This window comes from Hypanus sabinus, chromosome X2 (genome assembly GCF_030144855.1).
Source record: "Hypanus sabinus isolate sHypSab1 chromosome X2, sHypSab1.hap1, whole genome shotgun sequence".
Classification (NCBI taxonomy): domain Eukaryota; kingdom Metazoa; phylum Chordata; class Chondrichthyes; order Myliobatiformes; family Dasyatidae; genus Hypanus; species Hypanus sabinus.
The window spans coordinates 3,421,486-3,441,022 of NC_082739.1; the positions used below are offsets into that span (position 1 = coordinate 3,421,486).

Below are 19,537 nucleotides of genomic sequence, written 5' to 3' on the forward strand. Positions count from 1 at the left end.
TGTCTTCCTTGAAGGCATGCCACAAAGACTGTGGTGGATCAATGCTAGCATCTTATGTCTGAGCTGAATATTCTGGATTTAATTCCCAACTTAGAGTCTCAGTTGACAATCCAAGGAACACTGTGTTGTCAGTGGTGTTAACTGGGAGATGAGATGTCAATCTGAAAGTTTAACCAATATTCATAAAATTGGATTGTCAAAGTTCAAAGTAAATTTATTATCAAAGTACATGTATGTTAACATATTGTATACTACTCTGACATTTGCCTTCATGCAGGTGTTCACAGAAGGACAAAGAGATACAATAGAATGGTCTGGCCAGTGGTGTTGTGGCATCAGCGCTGATCTTCCAGGCAGATGGTCCTGAGTTCAAAGTATGACCAGGTCCTAAACTGCAGAGCAGCATTATTTGTGCGGACAACTCAATGGCAACCAACAACGACAAACTTTCCTTGACCCTGGTCAGACCCCACTTGGAGTACTGTGCTCAGTTCTGGTTGCCTCACTACAGGAAGGATGTGGAAACCATAGAAAGGGTGCAGAGGACATTTACAAGGATGTTACCTGGATGGGGAGCATGCCTTATGAGAATAGGTTGAGTGAACTTGGCCTTTTCTCCTTGGAGCGACAGAGGATGAGAGGTGACCTGATAGAGGTGTATAAGATGATGAGAGGCATTGACCGTGTAGATAGTCAGAGGCTTTTTGCCAGGGCTGAAATGGCTAACACGAGAAAGTACAGTTTTAAGATGCTGGGGAGTAGGTACAGAGGAGATGTCAAGGATATGTTTTTTACGCAGAGAATGGTGAGTGCGTGGAATGGGCTGCCGGCAACGGTGGTGGAGGTGGATACGATAGGGTCTTTTAAGAGACTTGTGGATAGGTACATGGAGCCTAGAAAAATAGAGAGTTATGGGTAACCCTAGGTAATTTCTAAAGTAAGTACATGTTCAGCACAGCATTGTGGGCTGAAGGGCCTGTATTGTGCTTTAAGTTTTCTATGTTTCTACGGTTTAATCATAAAAAACTATATACAAAGACTGACAAACAATCAAAGTGCAAAACATGACAAATGGTGCAAATAAAAAAATATAAATAGTAAATAAATAAATCAAACTGAGAGTCCTTGAAAGTGAGTCTATAAGTTGTGGAATCAGTTCAGAGTTGAGGTGAGTGAAGTTGTCCACACCGGTTCAGGAGTCTGATGGTAGTAGGGTAATAACAGTTTCAGAATCTGGTGGTGTGGGTCCTGGGGCTCCTGTACCACCTTCCAATTGGCAGCAGAGAGAAGAGAGCATGGCCTGGATGGTGAGGATCTTTGATGTGCTGGTGTGGGGCCAAGTGGTTAAGGCTTTGGGCTGGTGTTCTGATGGTTGTTAGTTCAAGCCTCAGCTGAGGCAGCGTGTGTATCATGAAATGTGTTGTTTTGCAGCAGCAGTATGGTGCAAGGTGTTAAAAGATTACTGTAAGTTATAATAAGTAATACTGTGTATAAAATATAAATAAGTAATGTGCAAAATGGTAGTGTTCATGGGTTCGTGGGCTGTTCAAAAATCTGATGGCAGAGGGAAAGAAGCTGTTCCTAAAATGTTGAGTGTGCATCTTCAGGTTCCTGTACCTCTTTCTTGATGGTAGCAATGAGAAGAGAGCATGTCCTGGGTGATGGGGTCCTGAATGATGGATGCTGCCTTTCTGAGGCATTGCCTTTTGAAATGTCCTCAATGCTGGGGAGGCTCATGCCCATGATGTAGCTGGCTAAGTTTCCAACTGTCTGCAGCTTTTTCTGATCCTGTTCATTGTCACCCTCGTACCAGATGATGATGTAATCAGTGAGAATGCTCTCCATGGTACATCTGTGGCCATTTTCTGGAGTCTGGTGACAGGACAAATCTCCTCAGTCTCCTAATGAAGTATAGCCACTGTTGTGCCTTCTCTGTAATTGCATCAATATGTTAGAACCAAGATAGATATTCAGAGATACCCAGGCTGGTTTTACTCATGTTAAGTGCAAGGTTGTTGTTGTGACACCACTCAAACAGCCGATCTATCTCACTCCTGTATGCCTCCACAACATAATTTTAAGATTTTGCTAACAACAGTTGTGCCATTGGTGAAGCACCTCTGATGTACCTTTTGACATTCAAAAAAACAAAAGTTGTTGACTGAAAGACGTACCATTCTGTTACAGAAAAAGGCAGACCATACATAGATGCTGTGGATGCAGAATTCACATGTGAAGGAAACCTGGTACCACTAACTCCTGAGAAGATTTCTGTGACTGAGCTGGCTGTTTATCGGTTTGGGATCTACATAGTGCAGCGTGTGAAGAGAGTGATAAATGTGAGTTCCAGTGGCTTTGATGGAGATGTTAAATTGGTTTATTATTGTCACATGTACCAGAGTGCAGTGAAAGGCTTGACCTGGATGCTGTTCCTACAGATCAATTTGTTACACAATGTAGAACAAGGCAAACCAATAAGAGAATACAGAATAAAGTTTAACAGCTACAGAAAAAGTCCATTGCAGGTAGACAATATGGTGCAAGATCCTAATGAGGTAGAATATGTGACCAAGAGTTGCTACTATCAGCATCATACTAGCAAGAAAAAATTGAACCTTAATTTGTTTTATCTATCTATCTACAGTATCTACTTACCTATCTATTTAGAGCTACTACACGGTAACAGACCCTTTCACCCAACGAGCCCGTGCTGTCCAATTACACCCATGTAACCAATTAACCTAGCAAACTGTACGTCCTTGGAAAGTGAGAGGAAACCAGAACACCCGGAGGAAACTCATGCAGTCATGGGAGAACGTACAAACTCTTAACAGACAGAAGTGGAACTGAACCCAGATCGCTGGCATTGTAATAGCGTTATGCTATCTGCTACGTTTCTATGCTGCCTCATGGTAGTGTAGCTGTCAGCATAAGGCAATTAGCCTTTCTTGAAGTCAAGATTCATCTTCTCTAAGTTTTGTTTAAGATCTAAAACCATGAACATTTCTAACTTCCCCCTACATAGTTGTTAATCTTTACTCTAGCTAAAATGTAGATAGCCAAGAGAAGGGGGAAGAGAAATATTCAACATCAATGCTATAAGACAGGTATTTTCAAACTGTGATCCTTACAATTGACATTTTCTCTCTTTAAATACATAAACATTAATAGTTCATTTCATATATTTCACTGATTAACATAAATCCACTCAGTAGCCACTTTATTAGGTGCACTTGTGCACCTGCTCATTGATGCAAGTGTCTTGTCAGCCAATCATGTGGCAGCAACTCAATGCATAAAAGCATGCAGACATAGTCCAGGGGTTCAGTTGTTGTTCAGACCAAACATCAGAATGGGGAAGAAATGTGATCTAAGTGACTTTGACCGTGGAAAGATTGTTGGTGCCAGACAGGGTGATTTGAGTGTCTCAATCTGCTGATCTCCTGGGGTTTTCATATTCAACAGTCTGTAGAGTTTACAGAGAACGGTGTGAAAAACAAAAAACATTCTCCAGTGAGCAGCAGTTCTGTGGGTGAAAACACCTCATTAATGAGAGAGGTCAGAGGAGAATGGCCAGACTGGTTCAAGCTGACAGGAAGGTGACAGTAACTCAAATAACCACACGTTACAACAGTGGTGTGCAGAAGAGCATCTCTAACACACAACACTTCGAACCTTGAGATGGATGGGCTACAGCAACAGAAGACAACATTTATACGCTTAGTAGCTGCTTTGTTAGGGATCTCCTGTCCCTAATAAAGTAGCCACTGAGTGTTATCATTTTCATTGAGCAAAGAAGTGTGTGAGTGTGCAAAAGCATTTCGCATTTGTTCATTTGCATAGAGGGAGTTGAAGAAATATTTCTTACCTGTAGGTGGCGATCTAGAACTTCCTGCTTGACAGGACAATGGAACTTTTTTCTGCCACACTTTGAACATTCACAGAACTTTGGTTCTGTGTGACCATGCTATGGTTAATTCCAAATTTGTGGGCTACAAACCAATCAACATGGCCCATTAATGTAAATATAGGGAGTCACTCTTTCTGCAGCAGGTGCTACAAAGTAAGTGTTAACAGTTTGGCCAGCCTGTATAGAATGGGTCAAATGACTTCTTCTAAATTTCAAGTTGTTATCATCTTTCTTTAACACTTTCATACCACCATCATCAGATCATACTATATTTTTACAACGAGAAATTCTCTTTAATTTCCAGACTAATAAGGTTCAAGGATTATCTTTATTTGCTGTACACATTTACACGGATTAGGAATTTGTTGTGTGTTCAGGGTGCGACATGCAACAAAAAACATCAACATTCAAAAATTATAAGAGTAAAGAATTATATTAAAAAAATAAAATTAGACATTAAATTAAGCAACAGATATGCATAATTACATAAATACCAGCATGTATTGACAATATAAACAGCATTATAAAATGTGGTTTAAAGTGTTTACAGTGCAGTGTAGTGATGGGGTAAAGGACAGGAGGTGGGAGGGTAACTAGAATGGCTGATCAGATTATCTAGCTGGGGGAAGGAAACTTTTAAGATGGCATGAAGTTTTTGTTTTAATAGCCCTACAGCACTTTCCAGAAGGGAGCATCTGGAAAAGTTCGGGTGGGTAGTGTCCACAATAATATTAATAACGTTAAACTATTTCAGAATATCACTACAGATATTAGTATTCCCCAGTATACTCAGCCTGCTCATTATGCAATTTCCTGTGATGTTAAACTTTTAGCTTCTGGCACCTTAAACTGAAGCGCGGTGGCAATTAAAGAATCTCGCACAGGGATGGGCTGGATGCAATACAAGCAGAAACACTGCTGTAGTCCTGACTTAGTTCACTCCAGCAGTAGAATCTGCAGGATATCTATAATGGTGTAAAAATATCTCATTCGGAATTTAAGGGGCAATCTTAATAACTTTCACGACACATGCTGATGATAACCCGATTCTGATTCCAAACTCCCTCAGACAGATTTTACACTTCATTGAAACCAATTCTGTAATAATGGGAGAAATGTTCAGCCAAATACCATGCTCTGTGATTTTTAAAGATGAACTTTATTTGTCACATGCACATTGAAACATACTGTGAAATGTGCTGTTTCCGTCAATGGCCAACACAGTCTGAAGATGTGCTGGAGGCAGCTCACAAGTGTGGCCGCACTTCCAGCGCCAATGTAGCTTCCCCTCAGCTCACTAAGCCTCAGGTTTGGCAAGTCTGAGGCAACCGGAGCGCCCGGAGGAAACCCGCATTGTCACAAACTCCACACACAGTGGCAGTATCGAACCCCAATCGCTGGCACTGTAAAATGTTACACTAACATGCCACCAGTTGTTCCTTTTACAACTAGTTGTCATAATACTGTATGTCATGTAGCAATAACTTTTTCTCATTTCTTGATAGGCCCCAGAGATAAAGCTGCTTCTTGCCTCCAGTTTGCCGCAGAATAATTACACACACAATGCCTTCCGTAATTCCTTTTTCTATCAGGTACGTAGCTTTAGACCAATAGACTCTCAGGAAGGGATAAGTGATGAGTTAATAACATCCAGTGGGAAATGCAAAAACAAGGATAGGCTGCACTGAGGAATCCCACATCTAATTTATGGGTCAGTATACTAACCATTGGGATAAATTGCTTAACTTGCAGGTTGAGTTGGTAATAAGGAAGGAAAATATAATGCTGGGACTCATTTCCAAAAGAATAGAATATAAAAGCAAGGGTGTAATGCTGAGGCTTTAGAAGGTGCTGGTCAGATAGCATTTGGATTATTGTGGGTAGTTTTGGGCTCCTTATCTAAGAAAGGATGTGCTGGCATTGGAGATGGTCCAGAGGAGGTTCATGAGAGTGATCCCGGAAATCAAAGGGTTAATGTATGAGGAGTGGTTGATGGCTCTGGGTCTGTACTTGCTGAAGTTTAGAAGAATGGGAGTGGGGTAATCGCATTGAAATCTACGGAATATTGATAGGCCTAGATAGAGTGGATATGGAGAGAATGTTCCCAATAGTGGGGGTGTCAAGGACCAGAGGGCACAGCCTCAGAATAGAGGGATGTCCATTTAGAACAGAGATGAGAAGGAATTTCTTTAGCCACAGGGTGGTGAATCTGTGGAATTCATTGCAACAGGTGACTGTGGAGGGCAAGTCATTGGGTATGTTTAAAGCAGAGGTTGATAGGTTCTTGATTAGTGAGGGCTTCAAATGTTACAGGGAGAAGGCAGGAGAATGGGGTTGAGAGGATAATAAATCATCATGGTGGTGGAGCAATCTCAAAGGGCTGAATGTTCTATGTCTTACAGAGATGCACAAACCTCCAGATGGACACATGGTTCTACAAAGTAACAGGGACATTGAGGAGCAGATAGGGAGACAGATTCAATAATAACAGGGTTGTTGTGGTGGGAGATTTTAATCTCCCAAATATTGATTGGCATCTCCCTAGAGCAAGGGGTTTAGATGGGGTGAAGTTTGTTAGGTGTGTTCAGGAAGGTTTCTTGACACAATATGTAGATAAGCCTACAAGAGGAGAGACTGTACTTGACCTAGTATTGGGAAATGAACCTGGTCTGGTGTCAGGTCTCTCAGTGAGAGAGCATTTTGCAAGTAGTGATCACAATTCTATCTCCTTTACCACAGCATTGGAAAAGGGTAGGAACAGACAAGTTAGGGAAATGTTTAATTGGAATAAGGGGAAATATGGTGCTATCAGGCAGGAACTTGGAAGCATAAATTGGGAACAGGTGTTCTCAGGGAAATGTACGGCAGAAATGTGGCAAATGTTTAGGGAATATTTGCATGGCAATCTGCATAGGTATGTTCCAATGAGACAGGGAAAGGATGGTAGGGTACAGGAACCATGGTGTACAAAGGCTGTTGAAAATCCAGTCAAGAAGAAAAGAAAAGTTTACAGAAGGTTCAAGAAACTAGATAATGATAGAGATCCAGAAGATTATAGGGCTAGCAGGAAGGAGTTTAAGAAGGAAATTAGGAGAGCCAGAAGGGGGCATGAGAAGGCCTGAATGAGCAGGATTAAGGAAAACCCCAAGGCATTCTACAGATATGTGAAGAGCAAGAGGATAAGACATGAGAGAATAGAACCAATCAAGTGTGACAGTGGAAAAGTGTGTATGGAACCAGAGGAGATAGCAGAGGTACTTAATGAATACTTTGCTTCAGTATTCACGACAGAAAAGGATCTTGGCAATTGTAGGACTTGCAGCAGATTGAAAAGCTTGAGCATATAGACATTAAGAAAGAGGATGTACTGGAACTTTGGGACTGGGTGAGATGTACTCCAGGCTACAGTGGGGGAAAAGGAGGAAATTGCCGAGCCTCTGACAATGATCTTTGCATCATCAGTGAGGGCATGGGAGGTTCTGGATGTTTAGAGGGTTTCAGGTGTTGTTCCCTTATTCAACAAAGGGAGTAGAGATAGCCCAGGAAATTATAGACCACTGAAACTTACTTCAGTGGTTGGTAAGTTGATGGAGAAGATCCTGAGGGGCAGGATTTATGAACATTTGGAGAGCTATAATATGATTAGGAATAGTCAGCATGGCTTGGTCAAAGGCACGTCATGCCTTACGAGCCTGATTGAATTTTTTGAGGATGTGACTGAACACGTTGATGAAGGTAGAGCAGTAAATCAGAATCAGAATCGGACTTTAATCGTCAAGTACCTGTGCACATACAAGGAATTTACTTCCGGCAGATGTTGTCTCTCTGCTCACAACAATAATAATGATAAATATAAATGAAAATATAGATTATACATACAGGTAGTGCAATCCAAGTAATAGTTAGCCGGCAGTTAACCGGCAGTTAACTGTTCAGCAAAGTGACCGCAGTAGGGAAAAAAACTTCTCCAGTGCCTATTAGTCTTAGTCTGCAGGGATCTGAAGTGCCTACCAGACGGAAGCAGTTCAAACAGTCCGTGCGCAGGATGGAAGGAATCCATTATGATGTTCCCCGCCCTCTTCTTCAACCTGGAAGAGTACAGGTCCACAATAGAGGGCAGGGAGGCTCCAATGATGCGCTCGGCAGTCCTCACTGTGCGCTGTAGTCTGGTTCTATCCTGCTTGGTGGCGGCTCCAAACCACACAGTGATGGAGGTGCACAGGACAGACTCAATGACTGCAGTGTAGAACTGCAGCAGCAATTCCTGAGGCAGACCATATTTCCTCAAGAGCCGCAGGAAGTACATCCGCTGCTGGGCCTTCTTCAGGATGGAACTGATGTTCTGCTCCCACTTCAGATCCTGAGAGATGGTGGTTCCCAGGAACCTAAAGTTCTCCACGGTGGACACAGGGTTGCCGAGGACTGTGAGGGGGGACATAACGGGGGGATGTCTACTGAAATCCACTATCATCTCCTTTGTCTTGAGCGTGTTCAGCTCCAGATTGTTCTGACTGCACCAGAGCGCCAGTTGGTCCACCTGCTGTCGATATGCAGACTCATCACTGTTCTGGATGAGTCCGATGACGGTGGTGTCATCTGCAAACTTCAAAAGCTTCACAAATGTAGTGTATTTGGATTTCAGCAAGACATTTGATAAGGTACCCCATGCAAGGCTTATTGAGAAAGTAAGGAAGTATGAGATCTAAGTGAATCCAGAACTGGCTTGCCCACAGAAGGCAAAGAGTGGTTGTAGATGGGTCATATTCTGCATGGCGGTCGGTGACCAGTGGAGTGCCTCAGGGATCTGTTCTGGGACCCCTACTCTTTGTGATTTTTATAAATGACCTGGATGAGGAAGTGGAGGGATGGGCTAGTAAATTTGTTGATGACACAGTTGTTGGGGGTGTTGTGGATAGTGTGGAGAGCTGTCAGAGGTTACAGTGGGACATCGATAGGATGCAAAACTGGGCTGAGAAGTGGCAGATGGAGTTCAACCCAGATAAGTGTGAAGTGGTTCATTTTGGTAGGTCAAATATAGTATTGGTAGAATATAATATTAATGGTAAGACTCTTGGCAGTGTGGAGGATCAGAGGGATCTTGGGGTCCGAGTCCATAGGACACTCAAAGCAGATGCGCAGGTTGACTCTGGGGTTAAGAAAGTGTATGATGCATTGGCCTTCATCAATCGTGGGATTGAATTTAAGAGCCGAGAGGTAATGTTGCAGCTATATAGGACCGTGGTCAGACCCCACTTGGAGTACTGTGCTCAGTTCTGGTCACCTCACTACAGGAAGGATGTGGAAATCATAGAAAGGGTGCAGAAGTGCATGGAATGGGCTGCCAGCAATGGTGGTGGAGGTGGATACAATAGGGCCTTTTAAGAGACTCCTGGGTAGGTACATGGAGCTTAGAAAAATAGGGCTATGGGTAACCCTGGGTAATTACTAAAGTAAGTACATGTTTGGCACAGCATTGTGGGCCGAAGGGTCTGTATTGTGCTGTAGGTTTTCTATGTTTCATTTTTATTATATTTCTTTAAAAATAGAATCAATTTTACTACTTTATCACTTCAGAGACTATAAAGAGACCTTTGTATTACAGCATTCTCAGAATACACTGTTTATTCGACGACAGCGATTGGCATCTGTGGGTGACTTCTCCCTCCTCCTGGTGCACTGTTTGGCTCACCTTGCCGCGGGTGAGCTGAGTGACGACTCTGACACTCTCTTCCTCAAGTTTTTTCACCAGGTACAGCAGCAAATTTAAATTCCAGCCAGACTTAAAAGTCCCTTCAACATTCAAATGATGAACACAAGAGAAAATCTGCAGGTGCTGGAAATCCAGTCTCACACACAAAATGCTGGAGGAACTCAGCAGGTCAGGCAGCATCTGTGGAGGGGAATAAATAGTTGATGTTTCAGCCTGGACCAGAAAGGAAGAAGCAGAAGCCTGAATAATAAGGTGGGGGTGGGGGAAGGAGTACAAGCTGATGGATGATAGGTGAAACCAGGAGAGGGAGAAGGTTGCTGGGTATGGGATGAGGAATGAAGCGAGAAATTGGCATGTGATAGGTGGAAGAGGTAAATTTGATTGGAGAAGACTGTGGACCATGGAAGAAAGGAATGGAAGGAGGGCACCAGAGGGAGGTTATGGGCAAGTGAAGAGAAGAGAATGGGTGCGAGGGTTACCAGCATGGGGAATAAAAGAATCAAGAAGGTGGGGGGGGGAATAACCAGAAGTTTGAGAAATTGATGTTCATGCCATCAGTCTGGAGGCTACCCAGACAGAACATGAGGTGTGCTTCTCCAACCTGAGGCAGGCCTCATTATGGCAGTAGGAGAGGCCATGGACAGACGTGTCAGATTAGGAATGGATTGTCACTGGGAGATCCTGCCTTTTGTGGCAAACATGTGAAAGTGCTGAACAGAGAGGTCCTCTAATCAAATAATCCTTTTTAAACAACAATATGACTTCTGCATTATTATCCTAGGCTCTGAAGTTTATCTTCAAGGAAACATTCTTCACACGACTCAATGTTTCTCCTACGTTATGTGCACGTGAGCCAACGGGTTCCCCTTGGCACAATCTATTCCAAACAAAAGACTGCCTGGGCGTTCATACGGATGCAATTTCTGATTTACTGAACATCAAGCTGGAAGACCCAAAATTTCTCGCAGATTTTGAAGAGGTAAATTTATGCTGTTAATTCATTTTATGTCAATAGTCAGCAGTGAGCTGTGATCTTAACAGTTTAAAGAACTACAGTCTAAAGCAGTTTAATATAAAGAAAGTGAAACTTACATTTACACAGCACCTTGTCATCTCCATCAAACATGTTGCAAAGCCTTTTGCCTGTGTTAATTTTTTTTTGAAACACAGCAACTATTGTGGAGGCAAACATAGTGCATAGCAAGATGAAAGTCAAAGACAGGCTTATCGTCATATACATGAGTACACGTATGCACAGGTGTAATGAAAAACATGCAGCAACGTCACAGGAACATAACATCAGATAAGTAGCATTTACGTGAATTCACTAGATTCCACAAATAGCAACAGAATGAATAATTTGTTCTTCTGCAGTAAGTGTTGTGATTAAAGGTTAAATATGTATGATAACACTATACAAAACTATCCCATTATAACAATGACATCAGCTGAATTATGGAATATGTGTGCTCTTTGCATTCTTAACTACCAAAGAAAGTCCATTACAAACTGTGTAGAAAGTTCTAAGTTCTATGTTAGCATTGAGGTAGAAAATGAGACATAACTTTGATGTACATTATGAGTTTATTCAAGACATTATCATGGACAACCTCTGAAACATTTTGTATATAGTTCTAGCCCAGCCACACATACATTCCTTGCTAGGATGACAGCCTTTAGCCAGAGGGTGAATTTGTGGAATCCATTGCCACAGATGGCTGTGGAGGCCAAGTCATTGGGTGTATTTAAAAGGAAGGTTGATAAATTCTTGATTAGTCAGTGTGCCTAAGATTACAGGGAGAAGGCAGGAGAGTGGGGTTGAGAGGGAAAATACACTCAATGGCCACTTCATTCGGTACAGGAGTGGCACTGACTTGGTCTTCTGCTGCTGTACACATCCACTTCTAGGTTTGATATATTGTACATTAAGAGATGCTCTTCTGCACACCACTGCTGTTACAGATGGTTACTTGAGTTACTCTCAGCTTGAACCAGTCTGGCCATTCCCCTCTGACCTCTCTCATTAACAAGGCGTTTTCACCCACAGAACTGTCACTCACTGGATGTTTTTTTTGTTTTTCACACTAATCTGCATTTTGTTAGGATGTGGGAGGAAACTGGAGCACCTGATGGACATGGACATAGTGACGGGGAAATATGCAAACTCTGAACTCCATAACCTTAGCTTTCCCAATAATTAATGATGCACTGCAATAAAGCATTATCTGGGTTTGCAAATAGCATCGGTAAATGTTCAACTGAGAGGTAATTTATTTATTTGGAGATACAACGTGGAACAGGCCCTTCCAGGTCACTGAGTCACTCCGCCCAGCAACCCACATATTTAACCCTAGCCTAATCACGGGACAACTTACAGTCCGCATTTAACCCGCTAACCGGTACATCGTTGGACTGTGGGAGGAACCCAGAGCACCCGGAGGAAACCCACGCAGACACAGGAAGGAATGTACAAACTTGCTTACAAAGGATGCCGGAAATGAACTCCAAACTCTGACAACAGCGTCACACGAACTGCTACACCACTGTGACGCCCCAATCAATGAGGTGGTACAATACAACGCTGCTTTGCAAGCACAGTACTGTTTTCTGTGGAGCAGTGGCAAGATCTGTGACTTCTGCATTCACTCAGCACTCGCTGCAAAGCTCTGCACATTGGAGCCTTGTAGCAACCCCAATGAGCAACTCTCTGTCTCCATAGAGACAGGAGGCCTTGGGGAATGGACCAGAATTCAAGCCAATATGTACAGGTGTACCTAATAAAGTGCCCACTCAGTGTATAGCTGCAGACCAGTCACATGACACTTTCCTGACTGGTATGACAGACTTAAAGCTACAACTAATAGTCGTAACCAATACAACATATACTACATTGGTGATCTTATGAACAATTCTTGATGCTTTAAAGAACTTTACCTTGTTAATAGGAGTAAAGAGAACACAATAGTAGTACATGTTAACACTTCCTGAAAATATTTGTAAATTAATCAAAGATGTTCTAAGTTAAATGTATACTTCGAGGAAAGGGTACAATACTGGCTCACTAACTGGAGAAATCTGCATATTTTTATGTATCTGCAGGAAGATAGAGAAATCAAAATGGACAACAGAGCTTCAACCCAATCAAAAGACCAGCAAAGTGAAATGATGAATGGATATCAGAGTCAAATGGAGAGAAACAATGAGTAAATGTGCAACTTCATTCACTGATATTTAGGTTCTGTAATTTTAAAGCCATGCATTTAGAAGAATGGGGGAGGGGTGTCTCAGAATAGAGGGGCACCCATTTAGAACAGAGATGATAAGGAATTAATTTAGCCATAGGGTGGTGAATCCGTGGAACTCATTGCCACTGGGTATATTTAAAGCGGAGGATGATAGGTTCTTGATTACTAAGGCAGCCAAAGGTAATGGGGAGGAGGCAGGAGAATGGAGTTGAGAGGGGAAAATACATCAGCCATGGTAGAATATTGGAATATAGACAATGGGTCAAATGACATAATTCAGCTCCTATGCCTTATGGTCTTATGATAAGTTTTGGATCACAGCAAAGCAAGAATTATTGGAAAGTGCAGTTGAGGCTAAAGATGATATTAGCCACAGTTTCTTTGATGACAGATAGGGGTTATATGTCATAAGACCATAAGGCGTAGATGCAAGCGTGAGTCATCTAACCCTTTGAGTGTCCCCCACCATGAAAGATCGACCTTCTACCTCAGCACCATTTTACTGAACTATCCCCATACCTTTTGGTGCCCCTAATATCCTGAAATCTATTGCTGACTGAGACTACACAACCCTCCAAGGCTGAGAGTTCAAAATATTCACCATGTTCTGTGCAAAGCAGTTTCTCCTCATCACAGTCCTAAGGAATTTTTTCTGAGATAGTGACTCCTGCTTCTAAACTCCTCAGACGGGGAGGCATCCTTTATTAATCTAGTCTGCCAAGCCCTGTAAGAAATTTATAAACTTCAATAAGATGTCCTCATTCTCTGAACTTCAGCAATTCTCCTCAAGCACTTCTCATACAAGCCCACTATCCTAGGATCCAGTCAGGTGAATCATTGGTACAATTCTCTTTAGCAAGAATATAATTTTATTTAGCTAATGAATCCAAAACTGCACACAACACTCCAGGTACACCAAGGCCCTATACATTTAAACATAGAATATAGACCTTAAGGCCATAAGTTATAGGAGCAGAAGTAGGCCATTCGGCCCATTGAGTTTGCTCCGCCACTCCACCATGAGCTAAACTATTCTCCCGTCTATTTCCAATTTCCGGCTTTTTCCCCATATCCCTTGATACCCTGACTAATTATGGTCACATGAAGTCGTAAGACCATAAGATATAGGAGCAGTGGTGGGCCATTCAGCCCATCAAGTCTGCTCCACCATTCAATCATGGGCTGATCCAATTTTTCCAGTCATCCCCACTCCCCTGCCTTCTCCCCATACCCTTTCATGTCCTGGCTAATCTATCTCTGCCTTAAGTGCACCCAATGACTTGACCTCCATAGTCTTTCATGGCAACAAATTCCACAGATTTACCACCCTCTGACTAAAGTAGTTTCTCAGCATCTCTGTTCTACATGGACGTCCTTCAATCCTGAAGTCGTGCCCTCTTGTCCTGGACTCCCCTACCATGGGAAATATCTAATCTGTTCAGGCCTTTTAACATTCAGAATGTTTCTATGAGATCCCCTCTCATTCTCCTGAACTCCAGGGAATACAGCCCAAGAGCTGCCAGATGTTCCTCATACAGTAACCCCTTCATTCCTGGAATCATTCTTGTGAATCTTCTCTGAACCTTCTCCAATGTCAGTATATCCTTTCTAAAATAAGGAGCCCAAAACTGTACACAACACTCCAAATGTGGTCTCACGAGTGCCTTATAGAGCCTCAACGTCACATCCCTGCTCTTATATTCTATACCTCTAGAAATGAATGCCAACATTGCATTTGCCTTCTTCACCACCGACTCAACCTGGAGGTTAACCTTTAGGGTATACTGCACAAGGACTGCCAAGTCCCTTTGCATCTCTGCATTCTGAATTCTCTCCCCAACTAAATAATATTCCTTCCACCAAAGTGCATGACCATACACTTTCCAACATTGTATTTCATTTGCCACTTCTTTGCCCATTCCCTTAAGCTATCTAAGACTCTCTGCAGGCTCTCTGTTTCCTCAACACTACCCGCTCCTCCACCTGTCTTTGTATCATCAGCAAATTTAGCCACAAATCCATTAATCCCATCGTCCAAACCATTGACATACATAGTAAAAAGCAGCAGTCCCAACACCGACCCCTGTGGAACTCCACTGGTAACCGGCAGCCAGAATAGGGTCACTATATTCCCACTCTCTGTTTTCTGCCGATCAGCCAATGCTCCACCCATGCTAGTAACTTCCCTGTAATTCCATGGGCTTTTATCTTGTTAAGCAGCCTCATGTGCAGCACCTTGTCAAGGGCCTTCTGAAAATCCTTTCAGGAAAACATGCTGGCTTTGGCCTATCTTGTCATGTGCCTCCAGGTACTCTGTAATCTCATCCCTAACAATCAATTCAAAGAACTTCCCAACCACTGATGTCAGGCTAACAGGTCTATAGTTTCCTTTCTGCTGCCTCTCACCCTTCTTAAATCGCAGAGTAACATTTGCAATTTTCCAGTCAACTGGTACAATGCCAGAATCTATCGATTCTTGAAAGATCATTGTTAATGCCTCTGCAATCTCTCCAGCTACTTCCTTCAGAACCCGAGGGTGCATTCCATCAGGTCCAGGAGATTTATCCACCCCCAGACCATTAAGCTTCCTGAGCACCTTCTCAGTCATAATTTTCACTGCACAAACTTCACTTCCCTGACACTCTTGGATGTCCGGTATACTCCAAGAGTCATTTTCTCCAGCGTCATTGTCTATTGGTCTTATATCTACCCTCAACTCTTTTACCCTTTATACACTTAAAAAAGCTTTTAGTATCTTCTTTGATATTAGTCACCAGCTTGCTTTCATAGTTCATCTTTTCCTTTCTAGTGACCTTCTTAGTTTCCTTCTGCAAGTTTTTAAAAGCTTCCCAATCCTCTATCTTCCCACTAGCTTGGCTTCCTTGTATGCCCTCTTTTTTGCCTATATACAGCACAGGCCTTTCAGCCCACAATTCTGTGCTGACCTTTTAACCTACTCTAAGGTCAAACTAGCCTTTCCCTTCTACATAGCCCTGTATTTTTCTATCATTCACGTGCCTATCTAAGAGTCCCTTAAATGTCCCTGATATACCTGCCTCTGCCTCCACCACTGGCAGCACATTCCATGCTCCCACCACTCACTGCGTTTATAAAAAAAAAACAACAAACTTATCTCTGGCATCTACTCTATACTTTCCTGCAATTATGCCTCCTCATATTAGCCATTTCGGCCCTGCCTCTGCCTCCACCACTGGCAGCACATTCCATGCTCCCACCACTCACTGCGTTTATAAAAAAAAAACAACAAACTTATCTCTGGCATCTACTCTATACTTTCCTGCAATTATGCCTCCTCATATTAGCCATTTCGGCCCTAAAAAAAAGTCTCTGGCTGTATCACTTGCAGTAAGATATCTTCACACCTGTACTCAAAGCTACTAGTAATATAGGCCAAGATGCAATTTGTCTTTTTAATTGCTTGCCAAACCTTTATATTGCTGTTCGGTGACTTGTCTAAAAGGCAATTTAGTCCCATGAACGTCAATTTCCCACATGCACCAAAGGAGAAAATCACTCACCCAGAATCAGAATCCTGTATATTATCACTAAAATATTTTATTAAATTTATTGTTTTGAGGCAGCAGTACAGAGCAAGACATAAACATTATTATGAGTTACAAAAATAAATAAATGGTGAGGTAGTGTTCATAGGTTCATGGACTGTTCAGAAATCTCCCTACTTCCTCTTCCTTAAGTCTACAGTCAATTCTCTGGGCTTGCTGGCATTGAGTGCAAAGTTATTGTTGCAACATCACTAAACCAACTATCTCTGAGATTCTGCCAACAGTAGTGGTGTCTTTGGTGAACTTATGGGTGCATTTCAGCTGTGTCTTACCACACAGTGATGAGGTTAGAGCATGGGGCTCTGCCATTTCATCATGGCTGATCTAGTTTCCCTCTCAACCCCATTCTCCTGACTTTCCCCATAATCTTTCACGCCCTGACTAATCAAGAACCCATCAACCTCCACCTCAGGTGACCTGGCCTCCATGGCTGCCTATAGCAATGAATTCCACAGACTCACCACACCCTGGCTAAAAAAAATTCCTCCCTATCTCTGTTCTAAATGGACATCACTTGGTATGTTCTCTATTTATAGCTCATTTATTTTTAATATTAATATTTCTTTTTGTATTTGCACAGTTTGTTGTCCTTTGCACATTGGTTGAACGCCCAAGTTGGTGCAGTCCTTCATTGATCCTATTATGATTTCAGTAACATGGAAAACCCACAGCACTATATGGGTCCTTCAGAGCACAAAGCTGTGCAGAACAGGTCCTTACCTTAGAAATTACAACAGACAATAGACAATAGGTGCAGAAGTAGACCATTCGGCCCCTCGAGTCTGCACCGCCATTCTGAGATCATGGCTGATCATTCACTATCAATACCCAGTCCCTGCCTTGTCCCCATATCCCTTGATTCCCCTATCCATCAGATATCTATCCAGCTCCTTCTTGAAAGCATCCAGAGAATTGGCCTCCACCGTCTTCCGAGGCAGTGCATTCCACACCTCCACAACTCTCTGGGAGAAGAAGCTCTTCCTCAACTCTGTTTTAAATAACTGACCTCTTATTCTCAATCCATGCCCTCTGGTACTGGACTCTCCCAACATCTGGAACATATTTCCTGCCTCAATCCTATCAAATCCTTTAATTATCTTAAACGTTTCAATCAGATCCCCTCTCAATCTCCTCAATTCCAGCGTGTACAAGCCCAATCTCTCCAATCTCTCTGCGTAAGACAGCCCTGCCATCCCAGGAATCAACCTAGTGAATCTACGCTGCACTTCCTCAATTGCCAGAAAGTCCTTCCCTAAACCTGGAGACCAAAACTGTACACAATATTCCAGGTGTGGTCTCACCAGGGCCCTGTACAAATGCAAAAGAACATCCTTGCTCTTGTATTCAATTCCCCTTGTAACAAAGGCCAACATTCCATTTGCCCTCTTCACTGCCTGTTGCACTTGCTCATTCACCTTCATTGACTGGTGAACTAGGACTCCTAGGTCTCTTTGCAATTCTCCCTTACCTAACTCGACACCGTTCAGACAATACTCTGCCCTCATGTTCCAGCTTCCAAAGTGGATAACTTCACATTTATTCACATTGAATGACATCTGCCAAGTATCTGCCCACTCACTCAGCCTATCCAAGTCTCCCTGTAATCTCCTAACGTCCTCTTTGCATGTCACACTGCCACCCAGTTTAGTATCGTCAGCAAACTTGCTGATATAGTTTTCAATGCCCTCATCTAAATCATTGACATAAATCGTAAAGAGCTGTGGTCCCAATACAGAGCCCTGTGGTACCCCACTAGTCACCTCCAGCCAGTCCGAGAAACACCCATTCACTGCTACCCTTTGCTTTCTATCTGCCAACCAGTTTTCTATCCATGTTGAAACCCTGCCCCCAATGCCATGAGCTCTGATTTTACTCACCAATCTCCTATGTGGCACCTTATCGAATGCCTTCTGAAAATCTAGGTATACAACATCCACTGGCTTACCCTCGTCTAACATCCTTGTTACACCCTCAAAAAACTCCAACAGATTAGTCAAGCATGATTTGCCCTTGGTAAATCCATGCTGGCTCGGCCTAATCCTATTTCTGCCATCAAGATGTGCCACTATTTCGTCCTTAATAATGGACTCAAGCATCTTCCCCACGACTGACGTTAGGCTAACAGGGCGATAGTTCTCAGTTTTCTCCTTCCCTCCCTTCTTGAAAAGTGGGACAACATTAGCCACTCTCCAATCTTCAGGAACTGATCCTGAATCTAAGGAACATTGGAAAATGATTACCAATGCATCCGCAATTTCCTGAGCCACCTCTTTTAGAACCCTCGGATGCAGACCATCTGGACCCGGGGATTTATTAGCCTTCAGTCCTACCAGTCTACTCATCACAGTTTCTTTCCTAATGTCAATCTGTCTCAATTCCTCTGATATCTTATGACCCTGGCCCATCCATACATCTGGGAGATTGCTTGTGTCCTCCCTGGTGAAGACAGATCTAAAGTATGCATTAAATTCTGTTGCCATTTCCCTGTTTCCCATAACAATTTCTCCCAATTCATTCTTCAAGGGGCCAACATTGTTCTTAACTATCTTCTTTCTCTTCACATAGCTAAAAAAGCTTTTGCTATCCCCTTTTATATTCCTGGCTAGACTGAGCTCTTACCTGATTTTTTCTCTCCGTATTGCTTTTTTAGTTAAGATCTGCTGTTCCTTAAAACTTTCCCAAACATCTGTATTCCCACTCATCTTAGCCCTGTCATACTTCTTTTTCTTTAATGTTATACAATCTCTGACTTCCTTTGTCAACCACTGTGGCCCCTTCCCCCTCTTTGAATCCTTACTTCTCATTGGAATGAACTGTATTTGCATCTTTTGTATTATGCCTAAGAATATCTGCCACTGCTGATCCACTGTCTTTCCTGCCAGGGCATCCGCCCATTTAACTTTGGCCAGCTCTTCCCTCATGGCTCCGTAGTCTCCTTTATTTAATTGCAACACTGACACCTCTGATCTGACCTTATCCCTCTCAAATTGTAGATAAAAACTTATCATATTATGATCACTACTTCCTAATGGCTCCTTTACTTCAAGATCACTTATCAATTCCTGTTCATTACACATCACCAAGTCCA

At 42.6% G+C, this 19,537-nt stretch overlaps 1 protein-coding gene across 1 annotated transcript in view; it reads left to right on the forward strand.

Annotated features, from left to right (window-relative positions):
* The window catches only part of si:dkey-103g5.4 (uncharacterized), a 136,043-nt gene that overhangs the window by 110,574 nt on the left and 5,932 nt on the right, over positions 1 to 19,537 (forward strand). Inside the window, exons 45-49 of the mRNA XM_059956812.1 lie at positions 2,188 to 2,339; positions 5,416 to 5,502; positions 9,513 to 9,659; positions 10,402 to 10,599; positions 12,720 to 12,823. Coding sequence (XP_059812795.1) covers positions 2,188 to 2,339; positions 5,416 to 5,502; positions 9,513 to 9,659; positions 10,402 to 10,599; positions 12,720 to 12,823 — 688 coding nt within the window. The remainder of the gene's footprint in view (positions 1 to 2,187; positions 2,340 to 5,415; positions 5,503 to 9,512; positions 9,660 to 10,401; positions 10,600 to 12,719; positions 12,824 to 19,537) is intronic.